Source organism: Gorilla gorilla, chromosome 7 (assembly GCF_029281585.2).
Source record: "Gorilla gorilla gorilla isolate KB3781 chromosome 7, NHGRI_mGorGor1-v2.1_pri, whole genome shotgun sequence".
In the NCBI taxonomy this organism is placed as follows: domain Eukaryota; kingdom Metazoa; phylum Chordata; class Mammalia; order Primates; family Hominidae; genus Gorilla; species Gorilla gorilla.
This window is the reverse complement of record NC_073231.2, coordinates 16,092,387-16,115,321: the sequence shown is the minus strand read 5'-3', so window position 1 is coordinate 16,115,321 and position 22,935 is coordinate 16,092,387. Positions and strand designations below refer to the sequence as shown.

General features: G+C 53.4%; 3 protein-coding genes across 3 annotated transcripts; all 3 read right to left on the bottom strand.

The window, feature by feature from the left end:
* Positions 1-4,638: 4,638 nt before the first annotated feature.
* LOC129524376 (protein FAM90A15) lies at positions 4,639-7,645 on the bottom strand. The gene is made up of 4 exons (XM_055349769.2): positions 7,523-7,645; positions 6,829-7,028; positions 6,262-6,370; positions 4,639-5,601 (listed from the first exon to the last, which is right to left on the bottom strand). Exons 1-4 carry the CDS (start codon positions 7,643-7,645, stop codon positions 4,639-4,641), a joined length of 1,395 nt encoding a protein of 464 aa, XP_055205744.2.
* Positions 7,646-12,283: 4,638 nt separating this feature from the next.
* On the bottom strand, positions 12,284-15,290 carry LOC129524359 (protein FAM90A15-like). The gene is made up of 4 exons (XM_055349743.2): positions 15,168-15,290; positions 14,474-14,673; positions 13,907-14,015; positions 12,284-13,246 (listed from the first exon to the last, which is right to left on the bottom strand). The coding sequence occupies exons 1-4, from the start codon at positions 15,288-15,290 to the stop codon at positions 12,284-12,286; spliced, it is 1,395 nt and encodes a 464-aa protein (XP_055205718.2).
* A 4,638-nt stretch (positions 15,291-19,928) lies between these two features.
* On the bottom strand, positions 19,929-22,935 carry LOC129524361 (protein FAM90A15). The gene is made up of 4 exons (XM_055349746.2): positions 22,813-22,935; positions 22,119-22,318; positions 21,552-21,660; positions 19,929-20,891 (listed from the first exon to the last, which is right to left on the bottom strand). Exons 1-4 carry the CDS (start codon positions 22,933-22,935, stop codon positions 19,929-19,931), a joined length of 1,395 nt encoding a protein of 464 aa, XP_055205721.2.

Sequence of the window (22,935 nt, the reverse complement as noted above, 5' to 3'; positions counted from 1 at the left end):
CTTCGTCTGCTGGGGGTTTTATGACCGCCTTTTTCAGGGGTTGACTGTTGGGTCACCTGAAACACACACAAACACACACATGTCGATGGTTAAGCACGTTGGATACTCACACACCCACAGGAAGCCACCTGCTAACGCCCTGCCTGTGTGGTCATGAGGAGACCTCACCACCAGTCTGTCAAATCTGTAGAACACAATGTGCTGTGTGCATCCTCGGATATTGTGTGTTCCTCTGCCATGACTACCTAGTCCAAGAGTAAACCTCACCTGCCACAGGGCCCGTGGCCTAGGTATGGGGAGTTGAGCTTTCAACCCCAAACAAACAACTGATTCTGGACACTGGACTTAGGTCTCTCACGATTCACTCCGGTAGAAGACACGGTGATTCTGTCTCCCTTGATGGACAGAATGATCGAAGACACAGGGCATGGCGTGTGCCACCCTTTGGCAGGTCTGTTTGAAGTCAGGGATAAGGGATGCTTCCTGTGACAAATTGAAACGCTACTCTTGCCATTTCATTAGGCCACTTCCAAACACAAATTCATAGAGAGAAGTTACCTTCCTCTCTACCACACTAGCAGGTGATGGTCTTTCCTGTTCTATCTTTTGGCTTTAGCTCCAGCCCCTCTTTATTTATTTTTTTGGTATTTTACGCATACCACACGAATTCATCTGAACTAACGGGGAAGAAGTGCCATATCGTATCGAGGTCTTACACGGCTGAAGGGCAAACCACCCTTTTTTCCAAAGTCCTTTTTCCATTTACCCAGCAATTCAGCATGCTGCAGTACATTTCTTTTCGCATTCCCATCTTGGTCTTATCCCACACGTGGAGACGGATATGTTTTGTCGTTTCCTGTTCCAAGAATTACTAGTAGCGAGAACACATCCTACCCCACCAGCAAGCCCCAGTGCGATCGGCATCTTTCGGCCTCCTTTGTCTCTTCCTCCCCCGCTCCACCATCCCTCAGGGATTGCGTGAAACAAACAATTGTTCAGTGAAACTAACCTGAAATTACACATCTACTTTCTTTCCCCGGCTGGCGCTGAGATGGGCAGGTGCTGGAGCAGCCCCGCTGGAAGCGATGCAGCATCCAGGACGACGGAGGAAGGGGCGGAGAGGGACCTCTGCTTTCCAGGCTGCCTTTTATACTGCCTCCGGTCACCTGACGTGGAACGCACCCTAACCTAATCAGTTACCTGTACCTTAATTGCAATTAACTTAATCCAATTACATGACCTGGAAAGGTCTATTTGCACAGCCCACTCTAAGATCATGTCCACTGCTGACAGACATTCTAAAACCTACTTGTACAGCTGCAAGCTTTGAAGAATAGATGTTCCTCATCAGACATGTAACACTGGTGCCTGTACCCCTGTCTTCTTTTCCATCTTTTTTGTTTTTTTGTTTTGTTTTGTTTTAAAAAAAATGTGGTAAAATAGACACCTTTTAATTGGACCACATTTTGTCTATCTCGACGTAGGCCTCAGTGTCATCAAGGAGACTCTCCTTGACATGCAGTCACGGCCATGATCCATCTTCAGAGCTTCTCTTTCTTCCCCAAGGTAAGTCTGTCAGCAGAGAACCGTGACCGCACCCTCATGTGTTTTCTCCCCCAGGAGGCGCTTGGAAACCACCGTGAATTGGACCGCACTGGGAAACACAGATGACGAAAGTCCACAACGCTTTGTCCTTCAGTGCCTGGCTCCTTTTTCAGCTCGTCTTGCGACTCCAGGCATTATGCCTGAAAAGTCTCCCGGACGCCTGTGAGGCTCTAACTCCCTGGGTCCCATTGCCATGTCTCTGGATTTGCGAAGATCCACCGCACCTTCTGTGGAACTCCCGTGTCGGTGAACTTTTGTGCCACGTCCCCTAATTCTGCCCATGGTCATCTGCACCTGCACGACTTAGGTTCCATGTTCCTTGGACGGGAAGAGACAGGCAGGAGTCGGAATGATGAACCAGCACACTGGGGCATTTTCTCATGTAGCCCAAGTGACCCCATGGTCTTCTCGAGCTTTGGAACCAGTCGCGTCCCCTTTGACACTGCACCCGGCTCCCAGTCTCTCAATCTTGCTGGCCCTCCGGCGATCTCCCGTTGGATGAATTGCTCCTGCTGAAACTCGAGTCCCCTTTGATTTGCGCTTCATTAATTATTCATGATTCAGGTTGGAAGGCCTGCTGACGACCCCCTGTGGCCGTTCTCTGAGCTTTCCTGTCACATCGTTTCCTTCCACGCTCTTTGGTTCCTTATGGTCCTGCTCCTTCTGCTGTCAGAGGAGCAGAGAGTTGATCTTATTGATTCTGGATACGGATACTTTCTAGGTGATCTGGATAATCAAGATAACGACCCTCAACAGCGGCGGAAAGGGAGCAGCTATTTGGTGTGTCTCAGAAAATCCCGCTCAGTTCCGAGGCCTCCTAGATGTGGAATCCTGCTCAGAGTTGTTCCCAGGTCAGAGAATGGAGAGAGCCTGTGCATGATGGGATATCCCTGCCTAGATCTTTTAGTGAGTCTCTACCTCAGCTACTCTTAGGATCAGGGGGAGAACCATGGTGTCAGACATCCGGAAAGAAGACGAGATGAATGTTTTACCTCTGAAGTACATCCCAAATGTGGGAGTTCACTTCAGCTGTGCTGGGGTCCATTTGGCCAGTGAAACTCTGCCTGGTTCATTCGCACATCCGGAAGCCACTTCACGGGGCGCCGTCGCAACTGGAACCACACACTTGGCATCGGCGGTTGAGCCAAATGGGGACTCGTGGTGCAAGCAACGCTCCCCACGTGTTAGCGTGCGTGAGATTCGGTTGGCGGAATTTTACTAGGTGCGTGTTGGTAGAGTGGGGCTGAGGTTTTCTTGCTCCTGTGGATGTATACGAAGTCAAAGGTCCTGCCCAGCACTGCGGTCCCCTCAGTCAACTCTGTTTCGGAGACGTAACGATTTGGATTGCCAACAAGTCAAGAAATGTTCAAGCCCTTGGATGTAGGGTAAAGAAAGAGAGATCAGACTCTCACTGTGTCTATGTAGAAGGGGAAGACATAAGAGACTCCATTTTGAAAAAGACCTGTATTTTAAACAATTGCTTTGCTGAGATGTTGATCATTTGTAGCTTTGCCGCAGCCCCTTTGACCCAACTTGGAGCTCACAAAAACCTGTGTTGTATAAAATCGAGGTTTAAGGGATCTAGGGCTGTGCAGGACGTGCCTTGTTAACCAAATGTTTACAAGCAGTGTACTTGGTAAAAGTCATTGCCATTCTCTAGTCTCAATAAACCAGGGGCGCAATGCACCGTGGAAAGCCACGGGGACCTCTGCCCTTAAAAGCAGGGTATTGTCCAAGGTTTCTCCCCATGTGACAGTCTGAAATATGGCCTCGTGGGATGGGAAAGACCTGACTGTCCCCCAGCCTGACACCCGTAATGGGTCTGTGCTGAGGTGGATTAGTCAAAGAGGAAAGCCTCTTGCAGTTCAGATGGAGGAAGGCCACTGTCTCATGCTTGCCCCTGGGAACTGAATGTCTCGGTGTAAAGCCCGATCTTACATTTGTTCAACTCTGAGCTCGGAGAAAAGCTGCCCTGTGGCGGGAGGCGAGACATGTTGGCAGTAATGCTGCCTTGTTATTCTTTACTCCGCTGAGATGTTTGGGTGGAGAGAAACATAAATCTGGCCTACGTGCACGTCCAGGCATAGTACCTTCCCTTGAACTTAATAATGATATAGATTCTTTTGCTCACGTGTTTTTTTTTGTTGTTGTTGTTGACCTTCTCCTTATTATCACCCTGCTTTCCTACTACATTCCTTTTGCTGAAATAATAAAAATCATAATCAATAAAAACTGAGGGAACTCAGAGGCCGGTGCCGGTGCAGGTCCTTGGTGTGCTGAGTGCCAGTCCCCTGGACCCACTGTTGTCTCCCTATACTTTGTCTCTGTGTCTTATTCCTTTTCTCCGTCTCTCATCCCACCCGACTAGAAACACCCACAGGGGTGGAGGGCCAGGCCACCCCTTCACTTGGAAAATCAGTTAAACACAGACACGGAATGAGAGTCAAAAGACAATATGTCATCTTTTTGAGAATTTTATTCACTTCAAAACAAATTAAACACACATATGTACAAAGGCATTCCAGAGCCCAGTTTTCGAGGCTGAGGAAAGACCCCGAGAGCGCTTTGCACAGCACGCTTCCCAGCGTCCGAAACACTGCTCTCAGGGCGGGGCACAGCGGAAGGGCTGCACCTCTCGGGGTTCCCTAACTTTTCCCTTATTCAGTCATCTAGAGAGCAAATACACAGTAATTCCCCAGTTTCCTGTTGACGTCCCAGCGGAAGTCTGTCTCTTGTGCGTCACGCAGTTTCTGAGGCAACGAATCTCTGGCACGGAAGCTTTCCCTGGCGCGTTTCCGGAGAACCACGCGAACTACAACGTCCCTCACCAGAATTCAATGAGGCAGAGTCCCTGCACCTGCTCCCTGCACCTGCTCCTTGCCTGGCCCGGGCTCCCACATCCACAGAAGCGCCACAGCCGGGGAGCATCGGAGTCACCGCACAGAGTCTGCTCTCTGCTCCGCACTCCTCAGTCCCACAGTCCCCTCCAAGTCACGGGAGCTGGAGGCCAAGGAGCCCCTGCCACCTGCAGTCTCACTCCAGGTCAGAATCGCTGTCCTCTGAGGAGGAGGAAACCTGAAGGTCCTCATAGAGGACGCTCGGTGGGACACGAACACAGGGACCCTCAGACTTCTCTGACACATGAGGGCTCTGAGCGAGGAAGCCTCCCGGCTTCTCAGGAGAGGGAAATGAGGGGGCCGCCAGGAGGCTGGAGCTCCAGCGTCCGTTTTCCAGTCTCTGGAAGAGAACTCTGAGAGGCTGGGCCCCATCATGGCTGGCCGCTGGGTGATGGGACATGGTGCAGGCCTGGGTAGTAGGCAGGCAAGGTCTGCTGTGCGGAGGCTGCCGGTCGACGCTGGGCACCTGGGCCGGTGTCCTCCTGTCCATCTGGGGCGACGTACTTGGTCCAAGTTCGGTTGCGGCTGGCGGAGGTTGGAGATTCTCCGGGGCCCCCAGCTCACCTCCCTGGATGGCGCTTTCGGGGATCTGGAAGGGACCCAGTCTTGGTTTCTTGGGGAAGTTCAGGCAAGCCTGAATCGGAGCCTGGGCAGGTCTCTTGGCTCCTGGCCCGAAGCTGAGATTGGAGCCTAGGCCCAAGCTGTGTGTGGCGGCTGGCGGGCAGGGCTGTGAGGTCACCGCAGGACGTTTGTCTTGCGCCTGGGGTCTGATGGCCTGGAGCGGGCCGTGGGTTCTGGAGGCAGCCTGGGGAACTTCTCGGCAGCCACCCTCAGGGCTGCAGTGTGTCGGCTTCACCACGAGGAGAGGCTCGGGGCCCTGGTGCCTGACGGCAGGCTGAGGGATGTCGGCCGCAGCCCCTGTCTGTCTTTCCTTTGGTCCGAGACTTGAGGAGGAGCTCAGACTGGCTTTTCTGAGGGGAGACAGTGAAGCCAAGACGGAGCCCCTGCCAGACATTTCGGTAGCTGAGCGATCAGCGGGGACAGGGTCCACGCGCGGCCTTTTACTGGTTGTGTGGACCGGCATTGGCCCGCTTGCAACCTGAAAGAGAGGAAACAACACAGGTTAGAAGTAGTTCCTCAGCATGGAGCCAACGTGAAAATCAAGCACATCTAAAGACAAGGTGCACACGCCATGAAATTCTTAGTACAGTATCGACAGGCGGTCCTTGGAAGTAGGACTCCAGCTGAGTGCTGATCAGGACAAGACACATGAAAGATGCGCTCTCGAGCTATGTGTAGCTGATCTAAGCACACCATTGTTCAAAAGATCGCGTCTTGGGCATTAACTGGATCCAAGCGCCTCCACTCAGCCTTCCATGAAGTGGAACGGACTAATGCCCTTCCGAAGGCAGGTTGGTGGCTCAAGGGTACTCGGGACGTCTTCTCTGAACACGTGCATGTTCCTGGGTTTAGCCTTCTCCACGTTTGGGGCCTCTGAGGGACTAATTTCCTCATGCCGCTAGGAACATGTTGTTGGCAGGCTTGCCATAATTGGACAGAAAGGAAGCAACAGGAAATACGGCATCTTCAGATGCCTTCGCCTGCAATCAAATCGACCTGGAAGGATCGTGGAGTCCCTGACCCCAAGAAGGCAAGAAAGAGGGGTTCCCCGATTTCCTCCCGCAGACGGGAAGCTGAAAGGAAATCAAGCAGGGTGACCTAGAGGAGAAAAGGACCAGGGGCCCGGGGTGACACTCACCCTCAGATAATCAGAAGATTCCGTGGATCCTTTTCGATTCGGCAGCGGCTTCTCTGGAGGTTTCCCGGAAAATATGTGGAGGAGAGCCTTCCTCTGCGGGTCTTGTTGCCTGCAGAACGGAAAAAGGTCAGGCCGTGCCCCCTGGTTTTCCGCAGGAGACAGGGAGAACCCCGTCTGGGGCCCAGTCCCACTCCGTGTTTTGTGATACAGAAATGGACATCTGGTGCCCTTTCCGCCTCTGCACCTTCCCTCACGTGCCAACCTTCCCATCCTCCAGGTGGCCCTCTAGGCTTCCCAACTAAGGACTGTGATTTGGATTCCATCGCTTTTCCCTCTGTCGCGGGGAACCTGCACGAAGCGCCCCCGCCTCTCCCCGTCCCTGAATCTCCCAGAGCCAAAGGAGCTCCTGGGTGCGGAACCCCGGAGGACACGGAGCTGCGGCCTATTTCTCTGCAGCGTTCCTTCCCTGGCCCGGAGACGGAAAGGCACACGGTGTGCAGGTGCAGAGACACCATGTCCTTAGGAGGCAGTACCCTAAGGGTGGTGAAAACCCCTCCCACTGCTCACCTTGGTCTCTCTTCCTTCTCTCCCTTATCCTTGTTCAAGGGCCCCGGGTTGGCTTCAACCTGGGGCTTCCATGGTTTCAGGTTTTCCTTCCCTTCCTTTTTCCCCAAGGTCGCTGGAACCAGGGCTGCCTTCCAGCACTTCATGGGGCACCTGGTACTTCTGGCCGTGTGGCCAAAGGCCCCGCAGTTTTTGCACTTGAGCTGTGGGTGGAAAGGAAGTGATGTCAGTGAGGGAGCTGAAGCCACAGGCAGCGATCCCACGTCAACATTGGGACGGATTGTGAATTCAGAGCTGAATAAGGATTCCAAAGAGGGGACACCGGCATGGGGGCCGTTAAGTGCTGGGAGAGTTCGGATACGATGTTCCCTCCCAAAGCCCATGTGACGGAGGAACTCTGAAAGGAAGGACTCAAGGTTCCAAGGGGCACGATGGTGAACCCGATGTCAACAACGCAGCCAAACGTGGCTACACAGGACTCTAAGTAGAAAGAGAGGTTGCCCCCAAGAGTTTCTCAAGGGACCTATCGGGCTGGGGAGAAGGTCCCAAGCCACGCCCACCTTGGATGGGAAAAGCAACCTGGGTGGTGGTGACAGAACTCTTTGGAATCCAACCCAGTCTCCGAGGACCGTGTGACACCCCCTCCCCCCGTCCCCACCCCCACCCCGATACCCAAGAGATCCAGGGCTAGACTTACCCTGGGATCTTCTTCATCGGGCGGGGGAGCCCTTGGCCCAACTGGGGCCCTCCGCTGCTTCTGGAGGGTCTGGGCTCTCACCAGTCTCTTGGCCCAAGATTTGGGGTCCCGACGTGCCATCATCTTCGTCTGCTGGGGGTTTTATGACCGCCTTTTTCAGGGGTTGACTGTTGGGTCACCTGAAACACACACAAACACACACATGTCGATGGTTAAGCACGTTGGATACTCACACACCCACAGGAAGCCACCTGCTAACGCCCTGCCTGTGTGGTCATGAGGAGACCTCACCACCAGTCTGTCAAATCTGTAGAACACAATGTGCTGTGTGCATCCTCGGATATTGTGTGTTCCTCTGCCATGACTACCTAGTCCAAGAGTAAACCTCACCTGCCACAGGGCCCGTGGCCTAGGTATGGGGAGTTGAGCTTTCAACCCCAAACAAACAACTGATTCTGGACACTGGACTTAGGTCTCTCACGATTCACTCCGGTAGAAGACACGGTGATTCTGTCTCCCTTGACGGACAGAATGATCGAAGACACAGGGCATGGCGTGTGCCACCCTTTGGCAGGTCTGTTTGAAGTCAGGGATAAGGGATGCTTCCTGTGACAAATTGAAACGCTACTCTTGCCATTTCATTAGGCCACTTCCAAACACAAATTCATAGAGAGAAGTTACCTTCCTCTCTACCACACTAGCAGGTGATGGTCTTTCCTGTTCTATCTTTTGGCTTTAGCTCCAGCCCCTCTTTATTTATTTTTTTGGTATTTTACGCATACCACACGAATTCATCTGAACTAACGGGGAAGAAGTGCCATATCGTATCGAGGTCTTACACGGCTGAAGGGCAAACCACCCTTTTTTCCAAAGTCCTTTTTCCATTTACCCAGCAATTCAGCATGCTGCAGTACATTTCTTTTCGCATTCCCATCTTGGTCTTATCCCACACGTGGAGACGGATATGTTTTGTCGTTTCCTGTTCCAAGAATTACTAGTAGCGAGAACACATCCTACCCCACCAGCAAGCCCCAGTGCGATCGGCATCTTTCGGCCTCCTTTGTCTCTTCCTCCCCCGCTCCACCATCCCTCAGGGATTGCGTGAAACAAACAATTGTTCAGTGAAACTAACCTGAAATTACACATCTACTTTCTTTCCCCGGCTGGCGCTGAGATGGGCAGGTGCTGGAGCAGCCCCGCTGGAAGCGATGCAGCATCCAGGACGACGGAGGAAGGGGCGGAGAGGGACCTCTGCTTTCCAGGCTGCCTTTTATACTGCCTCCGGTCACCTGACGTGGAACGCACCCTAACCTAATCAGTTACCTGTACCTTAATTGCAATTAACTTAATCCAATTACATGACCTGGAAAGGTCTATTTGCACAGCCCACTCTAAGATCATGTCCACTGCTGACAGACATTCTAAAACCTACTTGTACAGCTGCAAGCTTTGAAGAATAGATGTTCCTCATCAGACATGTAACACTGGTGCCTGTACCCCTGTCTTCTTTTCCATCTTTTTTGTTTTTTTGTTTTGTTTTGTTTTAAAAAAAATGTGGTAAAATAGACACCTTTTAATTGGACCACATTTTGTCTATCTCGACGTAGGCCTCAGTGTCATCAAGGAGACTCTCCTTGACATGCAGTCACGGCCATGATCCATCTTCAGAGCTTCTCTTTCTTCCCCAAGGTAAGTCTGTCAGCAGAGAACCGTGACCGCACCCTCATGTGTTTTCTCCCCCAGGAGGCGCTTGGAAACCACCGTGAATTGGACCGCACTGGGAAACACAGATGACGAAAGTCCACAACGCTTTGTCCTTCAGTGCCTGGCTCCTTTTTCAGCTCGTCTTGCGACTCCAGGCATTATGCCTGAAAAGTCTCCCGGACGCCTGTGAGGCTCTAATTCCCTGGGTCCCATTGCCATGTCTCTGGATTTGCGAAGATCCACCGCACCTTCTGTGGAACTCCCGTGTCGGTGAACTTTTGTGCCACGTCCCCTAATTCTGCCCATGGTCATCTGCACCTGCACGACTTAGGTTCCATGTTCCTTGGACGGGAAGAGACAGGCAGGAGTCGGAATGATGAACCAGCACACTGGGGCATTTTCTCATGTAGCCCAAGTGACCCCATGGTCTTCTCGAGCTTTGGAACCAGTCGCGTCCCCTTTGACACTGCACCCGGCTCCCAGTCTCTCAATCTTGCTGGCCCTCCGGCGATCTCCCGTTGGATGAATTGCTCCTGCTGAAACTCGAGTCCCCTTTGATTTGCGCTTCATTAATTATTCATGATTCAGGTTGGAAGGCCTGCTGACGACCCCCTGTGGCCGTTCTCTGAGCTTTCCTGTCACATCGTTTCCTTCCACGCTCTTTGGTTCCTTATGGTCCTGCTCCTTCTGCTGTCAGAGGAGCAGAGAGTTGATCTTATTGATTCTGGATACGGATACTTTCTAGGTGATCTGGATAATCAAGATAACGACCCTCAACAGCGGCGGAAAGGGAGCAGCCATTTGGTGTGTCTCAGAAAATCCCGCTCAGTTCCGAGGCCTCCTAGATGTGGAATCCTGCTCAGAGTTGTTCCCAGGTCAGAGAATGGAGAGAGCCTGTGCATGATGGGATATCCCTGCCTAGATCTTTTAGTGAGTCTCTACCTCAGCTACTCTTAGGATCAGGGGGAGAACCATGGTGTCAGACATCCGGAAAGAAGACGAGATGAATGTTTTACCTCTGAAGTACATCCCAAATGTGGGAGTTCACTTCAGCTGTGCTGGGGTCCATTTGGCCAGTGAAACTCTGCCTGGTTCATTCGCACATCCGGAAGCCACTTCACGGGGCGCCGTCGCAACTGGAACCACACACTTGGCATCGGCGGTTGAGCCAAATGGGGACTCGTGGTGCAAGCAACGCTCCCCACGTGTTAGCGTGCGTGAGATTCGGTTGGCGGAATTTTACTAGGTGCGTGTTGGTAGAGTGGGGCTGAGGTTTTCTTGCTCCTGTGGATGTATACGAAGTCAAAGGTCCTGCCCAGCACTGCGGTCCCCTCAGTCAACTCTGTTTCGGAGACGTAACGATTTGGATTGCCAACAAGTCAAGAAATGTTCAAGCCCTTGGATGTAGGGTAAAGAAAGAGAGATCAGACTCTCACTGTGTCTATGTAGAAGGGGAAGACATAAGAGACTCCATTTTGAAAAAGACCTGTATTTTAAACAATTGCTTTGCTGAGATGTTGATCATTTGTAGCTTTGCCGCAGCCCCTTTGACCCAACTTGGAGCTCACAAAAACCTGTGTTGTATAAAATCGAGGTTTAAGGGATCTAGGGCTGTGCAGGACGTGCCTTGTTAACCAAATGTTTACAAGCAGTGTACTTGGTAAAAGTCATTGCCATTCTCTAGTCTCAATAAACCAGGGGCGCAATGCACCGTGGAAAGCCACGGGGACCTCTGCCCTTAAAAGCAGGGTATTGTCCAAGGTTTCTCCCCATGTGACAGTCTGAAATATGGCCTCGTGGGATGGGAAAGACCTGACTGTCCCCCAGCCTGACACCCGTAATGGGTCTGTGCTGAGGTGGATTAGTCAAAGAGGAAAGCCTCTTGCAGTTCAGATGGAGGAAGGCCACTGTCTCATGCTTGCCCCTGGGAACTGAATGTCTCGGTGTAAAGCCCGATCTTACATTTGTTCAACTCTGAGCTCGGAGAAAAGCTGCCCTGTGGCGGGAGGCGAGACATGTTGGCAGTAATGCTGCCTTGTTATTCTTTACTCCGCTGAGATGTTTGGGTGGAGAGAAACATAAATCTGGCCTACGTGCACGTCCAGGCATAGTACCTTCCCTTGAACTTAATAATGATATAGATTCTTTTGCTCACGTGTTTTTTTTTGTTGTTGTTGTTGACCTTCTCCTTATTATCACCCTGCTTTCCTACTACATTCCTTTTGCTGAAATAATAAAAATCATAATCAATAAAAACTGAGGGAACTCAGAGGCCGGTGCCGGTGCAGGTCCTTGGTGTGCTGAGTGCCAGTCCCCTGGACCCACTGTTGTCTCCCTATACTTTGTCTCTGTGTCTTATTCCTTTTCTCCGTCTCTCATCCCACCCGACTAGAAACACCCACAGGGGTGGAGGGCCAGGCCACCCCTTCACTTGGAAAATCAGTTAAACACAGACACGGAATGAGAGTCAAAAGACAATATGTCATCTTTTTGAGAATTTTATTCACTTCAAAACAAATTAAACACACATATGTACAAAGGCATTCCAGAGCCCAGTTTTCGAGGCTGAGGAAAGACCCCGAGAGCGCTTTGCACAGCACGCTTCCCAGCGTCCGAAACACTGCTCTCAGGGCGGGGCACAGCGGAAGGGCTGCACCTCTCGGGGTTCCCTAACTTTTCCCTTATTCAGTCATCTAGAGAGCAAATACACAGTAATTCCCCAGTTTCCTGTTGACGTCCCAGCGGAAGTCTGTCTCTTGTGCGTCACGCAGTTTCTGAGGCAACGAATCTCTGGCACGGAAGCTTTCCCTGGCGCGTTTCCGGAGAACCACGCGAACTACAACGTCCCTCACCAGAATTCAATGAGGCAGAGTCCCTGCACCTGCTCCCTGCACCTGCTCCCTGCCTGGCCCGGGCTCCCACATCCACAGAAGCGCCACAGCCGGGGAGCATCGGAGTCACCGCACAGAGTCTGCTCTCTGCTCCGCACTCCTCAGTCCCACAGTCCCCTCCAAGTCACGGGAGCTGGAGGCCAAGGAGCCCCTGCCACCTGCAGTCTCACTCCAGGTCAGAATCGCTGTCCTCTGAGGAGGAGGAAACCTGAAGGTCCTCATAGAGGACGCTCGGTGGGACACGAACACAGGGACCCTCAGACTTCTCTGACACATGAGGGCTCTGAGCGAGGAAGCCTCCCGGCTTCTCAGGAGAGGGAAATGAGGGGGCCGCCAGGAGGCTGGAGCTCCAGCGTCCGTTTTCCAGTCTCTGGAAGAGCACTCTGAGAGGCTGGGCCCCATCATGGCTGGCCGCTGGGTGATGGGACATGGTGCAGGCCTGGGCAGTAGGCAGGCAAGGTCTGCTGTGCGGAGGCTGCCGGTCGACGCTGGGCACCTGGGCCGGTGTCCTCCTGCCCATCTGGGACGACGTACTTGGTCCAAGTTCGGTTGCGGCTGGCGGAGGTTGGAGATTCTCCGGGGCCCCCAGCTCACCTCCCTGGATGGCGCTTTCGGGGATCTGGAAGGGACCCAGTCTTGGTTTCTTGGGGAAGTTCAGGCAAGCCTGAATCGGAGCCTGGGCAGGTCTCTTGGCTCCTGGCCCGAAGCTGAGATTGGAGCCTAGGCCCAAGCTGTGTGTGGCGGCTGGCGGGCAGGGCTGTGAGGTCACCGCAGGACGTTTGTCTTGTGCCTGGGGTCTGATGGCCTGGAGCGGGCCGTGGGTTCTGGAGGCAGCCTGGGGAACTTCTCGGCAGCCACCCTCAGGGCTGCAGTGTGTCGGCTTCACCACGAGGAGAGGCTCGGGGCCCTGGTGCCTGACGGCAGGCTGAGGGATGTCGGCCGCAGCCCCTGTCTGTCTTTCCTTTGGTCCGAGACTTGAGGAGGAGCTCAGACTGGCTTTTCTGAGGGGAGACAGTGAAGCCAAGACGGAGCCCCTGCCAGACATTTCGGTAGCTGAGCGATCAGCGGGGACAGGGTCCACGCGCGGCCTTTTACTGGTTGTGTGGACCGGCATTGGCCCGCTTGCAACCTGAAAGAGAGGAAACAACACAGGTTAGAAGTAGTTCCTCAGCATGGAGCCAACGTGAAAATCAAGCACATCTAAAGACAAGGTGCACACGCCATGAAATTCTTAGTACAGTATCGACAGGCGGTCCTTGGAAGTAGGACTCCAGCTGAGTGCTGATCAGGACAAGACACATGAAAGATGCGCTCTCGAGCTATGTGTAGCTGATCTAAGCACACCATTGTTCAAAAGATCGCGTCTTGGGCATTAACTGGATCCAAGCGCCTCCACTCAGCCTTCCATGAAGTGGAACGGACTAATGCCCTTCCGAAGGCAGGTTGGTGGCTCAAGGGTACTCGGGACGTCTTCTCTGAACACGTGCATGTTCCTGGGTTTAGCCTTCTCCACGTTTGGGGCCTCTGAGGGACTAATTTCCTCATGCCGCTAGGAACATGTTGTTGGCAGGCTTGCCATAATTGGACAGAAAGGAAGCAACAGGAAATACGGCATCTTCAGATGCCTTCGCCTGCAATCAAATCGACCTGGAAGGATCGTGGAGTCCCTGACCCCAAGAAGGCAAGAAAGAGGGGTTCCCCGATTTCCTCCCGCAGACGGGAAGCTGAAAGGAAATCAAGCAGGGTGACCTAGAGGAGAAAAGGACCAGGGGCCCGGGGTGACACTCACCCTCAGATAATCAGAAGATTCCGTGGATCCTTTTCGATTCGGCAGCGGCTTCTCTGGAGCTTTCCCGGAAAATATGTGGAGGAGAGCCTTCCTCTGCGGGTCTTGTTGCCTGCAGAACGGAAAAAGGTCAGGCCGTGCCCCCTGGTTTTCCGCAGGAGACAGGGAGAACCCCGTCTGGGGCCCAGTCCCACTCCGTGTTTTGTGATACAGAAATGGACATCTGGTGCCCTTTCCGCCTCTGCACCTTCCCTCACGTGCCAACCTTCCCATCCTCCAGGTGGCCCTCTAGGCTTCCCAACTAAGGACTGTGATTTGGATTCCATCGCTTTTCCCTCTGTCGCGGGGAACCTGCACGAAGCGCCCCCGCCTCTCCCCGTCCCTGAATCTCCCAGAGCCAAAGGAGCTCCTGGGTGCGGAACCCCGGAGGACACGGAGCTGCGGCCTATTTCTCTGCAGCGTTCCTTCCCTGGCCCGGAGACGGAAAGGCACACGGTGTGCAGGTGCAGAGACACCATGTCCTTAGGAGGCAGTACCCTAAGGGTGGTGAAAACCCCTCCCACTGCTCACCTTGGTCTCTCTTCCTTCTCTCCCTTATCCTTGTTCAAGGGCCCCGGGTTGGCTTCAACCTGGGGCTTCCATGGTTTCAGGTTTTCCTTCCCTTCCTTTTTCCCCAAGGTCGCTGGAACCAGGGCTGCCTTCCAGCACTTCATGGGGCACCTGGTACTTCTGGCCGTGTGGCCAAAGGCCCCGCAGTTTTTGCACTTGAGCTGTGGGTGGAAAGGAAGTGATGTCAGTGAGGGAGCTGAAGCCACAGGCAGCGATCCCACGTCAACATTGGGACGGATTGTGAATTCAGAGCTGAATAAGGATTCCAAAGAGGGGACACCGGCATGGGGGCCGTTAAGTGCTGGGAGAGTTCGGATACGATGTTCCCTCCCAAAGCCCATGTGACGGAGGAACTCTGAAAGGAAGGACTCAAGGTTCCAAGGGGCACGATGGTGAACCCGATGTCAACAACGCAGCCAAACGTGGCTACACAGGACTCTAAGTAGAAAGAGAGGTTGCCCCCAAGAGTTTCTCAAGGGACCTATCGGGCTGGGGAGAAGGTCCCAAGCCACGCCCACCTTGGATGGGAAAAGCAACCTGGGTGGTGGTGACAGAACTCTTTGGAATCCAACCCAGTCTCCGAGGACCGTGTGACACCCCCTCCCCCCGTCCCCACCCCCACCCCGATACCCAAGAGATCCAGGGCTAGACTTACCCTGGGATCTTCTTCATCGGGCGGGGGAGCCCTTGGCCCAACTGGGGCCCTCCGCTGCTTCTGGAGGGTCTGGGCTCTCACCAGTCTCTTGGCCCAAGATTTGGGGTCCCGACGTGCCATCATCTTCGTCTGCTGGGGGTTTTATGACCGCCTTTTTCAGGGGTTGACTGTTGGGTCACCTGAAACACACACAAACACACACATGTCGATGGTTAAGCACGTTGGATACTCACACACCCACAGGAAGCCACCTGCTAACGCCCTGCCTGTGTGGTCATGAGGAGACCTCACCACCAGTCTGTCAAATCTGTAGAACACAATGTGCTGTGTGCATCCTCGGATATTGTGTGTTCCTCTGCCATGACTACCTAGTCCAAGAGTAAACCTCACCTGCCACAGGGCCCGTGGCCTAGGTATGGGGAGTTGAGCTTTCAACCCCAAACAAACAACTGATTCTGGACACTGGACTTAGGTCTCTCACGATTCACTCCGGTAGAAGACACGGTGATTCTGTCTCCCTTGACGGACAGAATGATCGAAGACACAGGGCATGGCGTGTGCCACCCTTTGGCAGGTCTGTTTGAAGTCAGGGATAAGGGATGCTTCCTGTGACAACTTGAAACGCTACTCTTGCCATTTCATTAGGCCACTTCCAAACACAAATTCATAGAGAGAAGTTACCTTCCTCTCTACCACACTAGCAGGTGATGGTCTTTCCTGTTCTATCTTTTGGCTTTAGCTCCAGCCCCTCTTTATTTATTTTTTTGGTATTTTACGCATACCACACGAATTCATCTGAACTAACGGGGAAGAAGTGCCATATCGTATCGAGGTCTTACACGGCTGAAGGGCAAACCACCCTTTTTTCCAAAGTCCTTTTTCCATTTACCCACCAATTCAGCATGCTGCAGTACATTTCTTTTCGCATTCCCATCTTGGTCTTATCCCACACGTGGAGACGGATATGTTTTGTCGTTTCCTGTTCCAAGAATTACTAGTAGCGAGAACACATCCTACCCCACCAGCAAGCCCCAGTGCGATCGGCATCTTTCGGCCTCCTTTGCCTCTTCCTCCCCCGCTCCACCATCCCTCAGGGATTGCGTGAAACAAACAATTGTTCAGTGAAACTAACCTGAAATTACACGTCTACTTTCTTTCCCCGGCTGGCGCTGAGATGGGCAGGTGCTGGAGCAGCCCCGCTGGAAGCGATGCAGCATCCAGGACGACGGAGGAAGGGGCGGAGAGGGACCTCTGCTTTCCAGGCTGCCTTTTATACTGCCTCCGGTCACCTGACGTGGAACGCACCCTAACCTAATCAGTTACCTGTACCTTAATTGCAATTAACTTAATCCAATTACATGACCTGGAAAGGTCTATTTGCACAGCCCACTCTAAGATCATGTCCACTGCTGACAGACATTCTAAAACCTACTTGTACAGCTGCAAGCTTTGAAGAATAGATGTTCCTCATCAGACATGTAACACTGGTGCCTGTACCCCTGTCTTCTTTTCCATCTTTTTTGTTTTTTTGTTTTGTTTTGTTTTAAAAAAAATGTGGTAAAATAGACACCTTTTAATTGGACCACATTTTGTCTATCTCGACGTAGGCCTCAGTGTCATCAAGGAGACTCTCCTTGACATGCAGTCACGGCCATGATCCATCTTCAGAGCTTCTCTTTCTTCCCCAAGGTAAGTCTGTCAGCAGAGAACCGTGACCGCACCCTCATGTGTTTTCTCCCCCAGGAGGCGCTTGGAAACCACCGTGAATTGGACCGCACTGGGAAACACAGATGACGAAAGTCCACAACGCTTTGTCCTTCAGTGCCTGGCTCCTTTTTCAGCTCGTCTTGCGACTCCAGGCATTATGCCTGAAAAGTCTCCCGGACGCCTGTGAGGCTCTAATTCCCTGGGTCCCATTGCCATGTCTCTGGATTTGCGAAGATCCACCGCACCTTCTGTGGAACTCCCGTGTCGGTGAACTTTTGTGCCACGTCCCCTAATTCTGCCCATGGTCATCTGCACCTGCACGACTTAGGTTCCATGTTCCTTGGACGGGAAGAGACAGGCAGGAGTCGGAATGATGAACCAGCACACTGGGGCATTTTCTCATGTAGCCCAAGTGACCCCATGGTCTTCTCGAGCTTTGGAACCAGTCGCGTCCCCTTTGACACTGCACCCGGCTCCCAGTCTCTCAATCTTGCTGGCCCTCCGGCGATCTCCCGTTGGATGAATTGCTCCTGCTGAAACTCGAGTCCCCTTTGATTTGCGCTTCATTAATTATTCATGATTCAGGTTGGAAGGCCTGCTGACGACCCCCTGTGGCCGTTCTCTGAGCTTTCCTGTCACATCGTTTCCTTCCACGCTCTTTGGTTCCTTATGGTCCTGCTCCTTCTGCTGTCAGAGGAGCAGAGAGTTGATCTTATTGATTCTGGATACGGATACTTTCTAGGTGATCTGGATAATCAAGATAACGACCCTCAACAGCGGCGGAAAGGGAGCAGCCATTTGGTGTGTCTCAGAAAATCCCGCTCAGTTCCGAGGCCTCCTAGATGTGGAATCCTGCTCAGAGTTGTTCCCAGGTCAGAGAATGGAGAGAGCCTGTGCATGATGGGATATCCCTGCCTAGATCTTTTAGTGAGTCTCTACCTCAGCTACTCTTAGGATCAGGGGGAGAACCATGGTGTCAGACATCCGGAAAGAAGACGAGATGAATGTTTTACCTCTGAAGTACATCCCAAATGTGGGAGTTCACTTCAGCTGTGCTGGGGTCCATTTGGCCAGTGAAACTCTGCCTGGTTCATTCGCACATCCGGAAGCCACTTCACGGGGCGCCGTCGCAACTGGAACCACACACTTGGCATCGGCGGTTGAGCCAAATGGGGACTCGTGGTGCAAGCAACGCTCCCCACGTGTTAGCGTGCGTGAGATTCGGTTGGCGGAATTTTACTAGGTGCGTGTTGGTAGAGTGGGGCTGAGGTTTTCTTGCTCCTGTGGATGTATACGAAGTCAAAGGTCCTGCCCAGCACTGCGGTCCCCTCAGTCAACTCTGTTTCGGAGACGTAACGATTTGGATTGCCAACAAGTCAAGAAATGTTCAAGCCCTTGGATGTAGGGTAAAGAAAGAGAGATCAGACTCTCACTGTGTCTATGTAGAAGGGGAAGACATAAGAGACTCCATTTTGAAAAAGACCTGTATTTTAAACAATTGCTTTGCTGAGATGTTGATCATTTGTAGCTTTGCCGCAGCCCCTTTGACCCAACTTGGAGCTCACAAAAACCTGTGTTGTATAAAATCGAGGTTTAAGGGATCTAGGGCTGTGCAGGACGTGCCTTGTTAACCAAATGTTTACAAGCAGTGTACTTGGTAAAAGTCATTGCCATTCTCTAGTCTCAATAAACCAGGGGCGCAATGCACCGTGGAAAGCCACGGGGACCTCTGCCCTTAAAAGCAGGGTATTGTCCAAGGTTTCTCCCCATGTGACAGTCTGAAATATGGCCTCGTGGGATGGGAAAGACCTGACTGTCCCCCAGCCTGACACCCGTAATGGGTCTGTGCTGAGGTGGATTAGTCAAAGAGGAAAGCCTCTTGCAGTTCAGATGGAGGAAGGCCACTGTCTCCTGCTTGCCCCTGGGAACTGAATGTCTCGGTGTAAAGCCCGATCTTACATTTGTTCAACTCTGAGCTCGGAGAAAAGCTGCCCTGTGGCGGGAGGCGAGACATGTTGGCAGTAATGCTGCCTTGTTATTCTTTACTCCGCTGAGATGTTTGGGTGGAGAGAAACATAAATCTGGCCTACGTGCACGTCCAGGCATAGTACCTTCCCTTGAACTTAATAATGATATAGATTCTTTTGCTCACGTGTTTTTTTTGTTGTTGTTGTTGACCTTCTCCTTATTATCACCCTGCTCTCCTACTACATTCCTTTTTGCTGAAATAATAAAAATCATAATCAATAAAAACTGAGGGAACTCAGAGGCCGGTGCCGGTGCAGGTCCTTGGTGTGCTGAGTGCCAGTCCCCTGGACCCACTGTTGTCTCCCTATACTTTGTCTCTGTGTCTTATTCCTTTTCTCCGTCTCTCATCCCACCCGACTAGAAACACCCACAGGGGTGGAGGGCCAGGCCACCCCTTCACTTGGAAAATCAGTTAAACACAGACACGGAATGAGAGTCAAAAGACAATATGTCATCTTTTTGAGAATTTTATTCACTTCAAAACAAATTAAACACACATATGTACAAAGGCATTCCAGAGCCCAGTTTTCGAGGCTGAGGAAAGACCCCGAGAGCGCTTTGCACAGCACGCTTCCCAGCGTCCGAAACACTGCTCTCAGGGCGGGGCACAGCGGAAGGGCTGCACCTCTCGGGGTTCCCTAACTTTTCCCTTATTCAGTCATCTAGAGAGCAAATACACAGTAATTCCCCAGTTTCCTGTTGACGTCCCAGCGGAAGTCTGTCTCTTGTGCGTCACGCAGTTTCTGAGGCAACGAATCTCTGGCACGGAAGCTTTCCCTGGCGCGTTTCCGGAGAACCACGCGAACTACAACGTCCCTCACCAGAATTCAATGAGGCAGAGTCCCTGCACCTGCTCCCTGCACCTGCTCCTTGCCTGGCCCGGGCTCCCACATCCACAGAAGCGCCACAGCCGGGGAGCATCGGAGTCACCGCACAGAGTCTGCTCTCTGCTCCGCACTCCTCAGTCCCACAGTCCCCTCCAAGTCACGGGAGCTGGAGGCCAAGGAGCCCCTGCCACCTGCAGTCTCACTCCAGGTCAGAATCGCTGTCCTCTGAGGAGGAGGAAACCTGAAGGTCCTCATAGAGGACGCTCGGTGGGACACGAACACAGGGACCCTCAGACTTCTCTGACACATGAGGGCTCTGAGCGAGGAAGCCTCCCGGCTTCTCAGGAGAGGGAAATGAGGGGGCCGCCAGGAGGCTGGAGCTCCAGCGTCCGTTTTCCAGTCTCTGGAAGAGAACTCTGAGAGGCTGGGCCCCATCATGGCTGGCCGCTGGGTGATGGGACATGGTGCAGGCCTGGGTAGTAGGCAGGCAAGGTCTGCTGTGCGGAGGCTGCCGGTCGACGCTGGGCACCTGGGCCGGTGTCCTCCTGTCCATCTGGGGCGACGTACTTGGTCCAAGTTCGGTTGCGGCTGGCGGAGGTTGGAGATTCTCCGGGGCCCCCAGCTCACCTCCCTGGATGGCGCTTTCGGGGATCTGGAAGGGACCCAGTCTTGGTTTCTTGGGGAAGTTCAGGCAAGCCTGAATCGGAGCCTGGGCAGGTCTCTTGGCTCCTGGCCCGAAGCTGAGATTGGAGCCTAGGCCCAAGCTGTGTGTGGCGGCTGGCGGGCAGGGCTGTGAGGTCACCGCAGGACGTTTGTCTTGCGCCTGGGGTCTGATGGCCTGGAGCGGGCCGTGGGTTCTGGAGGCAGCCTGGGGAACTTCTCGGCAGCCACCCTCAGGGCTGCAGTGTGTCGGCTTCACCACGAGGAGAGGCTCGGGGCCCTGGTGCCTGACGGCAGGCTGAGGGATGTCGGCCGCAGCCCCTGTCTGTCTTTCCTTTGGTCCGAGACTTGAGGAGGAGCTCAGACTGGCTTTTCTGAGGGGAGACAGTGAAGCCAAGACGGAGCCCCTGCCAGACATTTCGGTAGCTGAGCGATCAGCGGGGACAGGGTCCACGCGCGGCCTTTTACTGGTTGTGTGGACCGGCATTGGCCCGCTTGCAACCTGAAAGAGAGGAAACAACACAGGTTAGAAGTAGTTCCTCAGCATGGAGCCAACGTGAAAATCAAGCACATCTAAAGACAAGGTGCACACGCCATGAAATTCTTAGTACAGTATCGACAGGCGGTCCTTGGAAGTAGGACTCCAGCTGAGTGCTGATCAGGACAAGACACATGAAAGATGCGCTCTCGAGCTATGTGTAGCTGATCTAAGCACACCATTGTTCAAAAGATCGCGTCTTGGGCATTAACTGGATCCAAGCGCCTCCACTCAGCCTTCCATGAAGTGGAACGGACTAATGCCCTTCCGAAGGCAGGTTGGTGGCTCAAGGGTACTCGGGACGTCTTCTCTGAACACGTGCATGTTCCTGGGTTTAGCCTTCTCCACGTTTGGGGCCTCTGAGGGACTAATTTCCTCATGCCGCTAGGAACATGTTGTTGGCAGGCTTGCCATAATTGGACAGAAAGGAAGCAACAGGAAATACGGCATCTTCAGATGCCTTCGCCTGCAATCAAATCGACCTGGAAGGATCGTGGAGTCCCTGACCCCAAGAAGGCAAGAAAGAGGGGTTCCCCGATTTCCTCCCGCAGACGGGAAGCTGAAAGGAAATCAAGCAGGGTGACCTAGAGGAGAAAAGGACCAGGGGCCCGGGGTGACACTCACCCTCAGATAATCAGAAGATTCCGTGGATCCTTTTCGATTCGGCAGCGGCTTCTCTGGAGGTTTCCCGGAAAATATGTGGAGGAGAGCCTTCCTCTGCGGGTCTTGTTGCCTGCAGAACGGAAAAAGGTCAGGCCGTGCCCCCTGGTTTTCCGCAGGAGACAGGGAGAACCCCGTCTGGGGCCCAGTCCCACTCCGTGTTTTGTGATACAGAAATGGACATCTGGTGCCCTTTCCGCCTCTGCACCTTCCCTCACGTGCCAACCTTCCCATCCTCCAGGTGGCCCTCTAGGCTTCCCAACTAAGGACTGTGATTTGGATTCCATCGCTTTTCCCTCTGTCGCGGGGAACCTGCACGAAGCGCCCCCGCCTCTCCCCGTCCCTGAATCTCCCAGAGCCAAAGGAGCTCCTGGGTGCGGAACCCCGGAGGACACGGAGCTGCGGCCTATTTCTCTGCAGCGTTCCTTCCCTGGCCCGGAGACGGAAAGGCACACGGTGTGCAGGTGCAGAGACACCATGTCCTTAGGAGGCAGTACCCTAAGGGTGGTGAAAACCCCTCCCACTGCTCACCTTGGTCTCTCTTCCTTCTCTCCCTTATCCTTGTTCAAGGGCCCCGGGTTGGCTTCAACCTGGGGCTTCCATGGTTTCAGGTTTTCCTTCCCTTCCTTTTTCCCCAAGGTCGCTGGAACCAGGGCTGCCTTCCAGCACTTCATGGGGCACCTGGTACTTCTGGCCGTGTGGCCAAAGGCCCCGCAGTTTTTGCACTTGAGCTGTGGGTGGAAAGGAAGTGATGTCAGTGAGGGAGCTGAAGCCACAGGCAGCGATCCCACGTCAACATTGGGACGGATTGTGAATTCAGAGCTGAATAAGGATTCCAAAGAGGGGACACCGGCATGGGGGCCGTTAAGTGCTGGGAGAGTTCGGATACGATGTTCCCTCCCAAAGCCCATGTGACGGAGGAACTCTGAAAGGAAGGACTCAAGGTTCCAAGGGGCACGATGGTGAACCCGATGTCAACAACGCAGCCAAACGTGGCTACACAGGACTCTAAGTAGAAAGAGAGGTTGCCCCCAAGAGTTTCTCAAGGGACCTATCGGGCTGGGGAGAAGGTCCCAAGCCACGCCCACCTTGGATGGGAAAAGCAACCTGGGTGGTGGTGACAGAACTCTTTGGAATCCAACCCAGTCTCCGAGGACCGTGTGACACCCCCTCCCCCCGTCCCCACCCCCACCCCGATACCCAAGAGATCCAGGGCTAGACTTACCCTGGGATCTTCTTCATCGGGCGGGGGAGCCCTTGGCCCAACTGGGGCCCTCCGCTGCTTCTGGAGGGTCTGGGCTCTCACCAGTCTCTTGGCCCAAGATTTGGGGTCCCGACGTGCCATCAT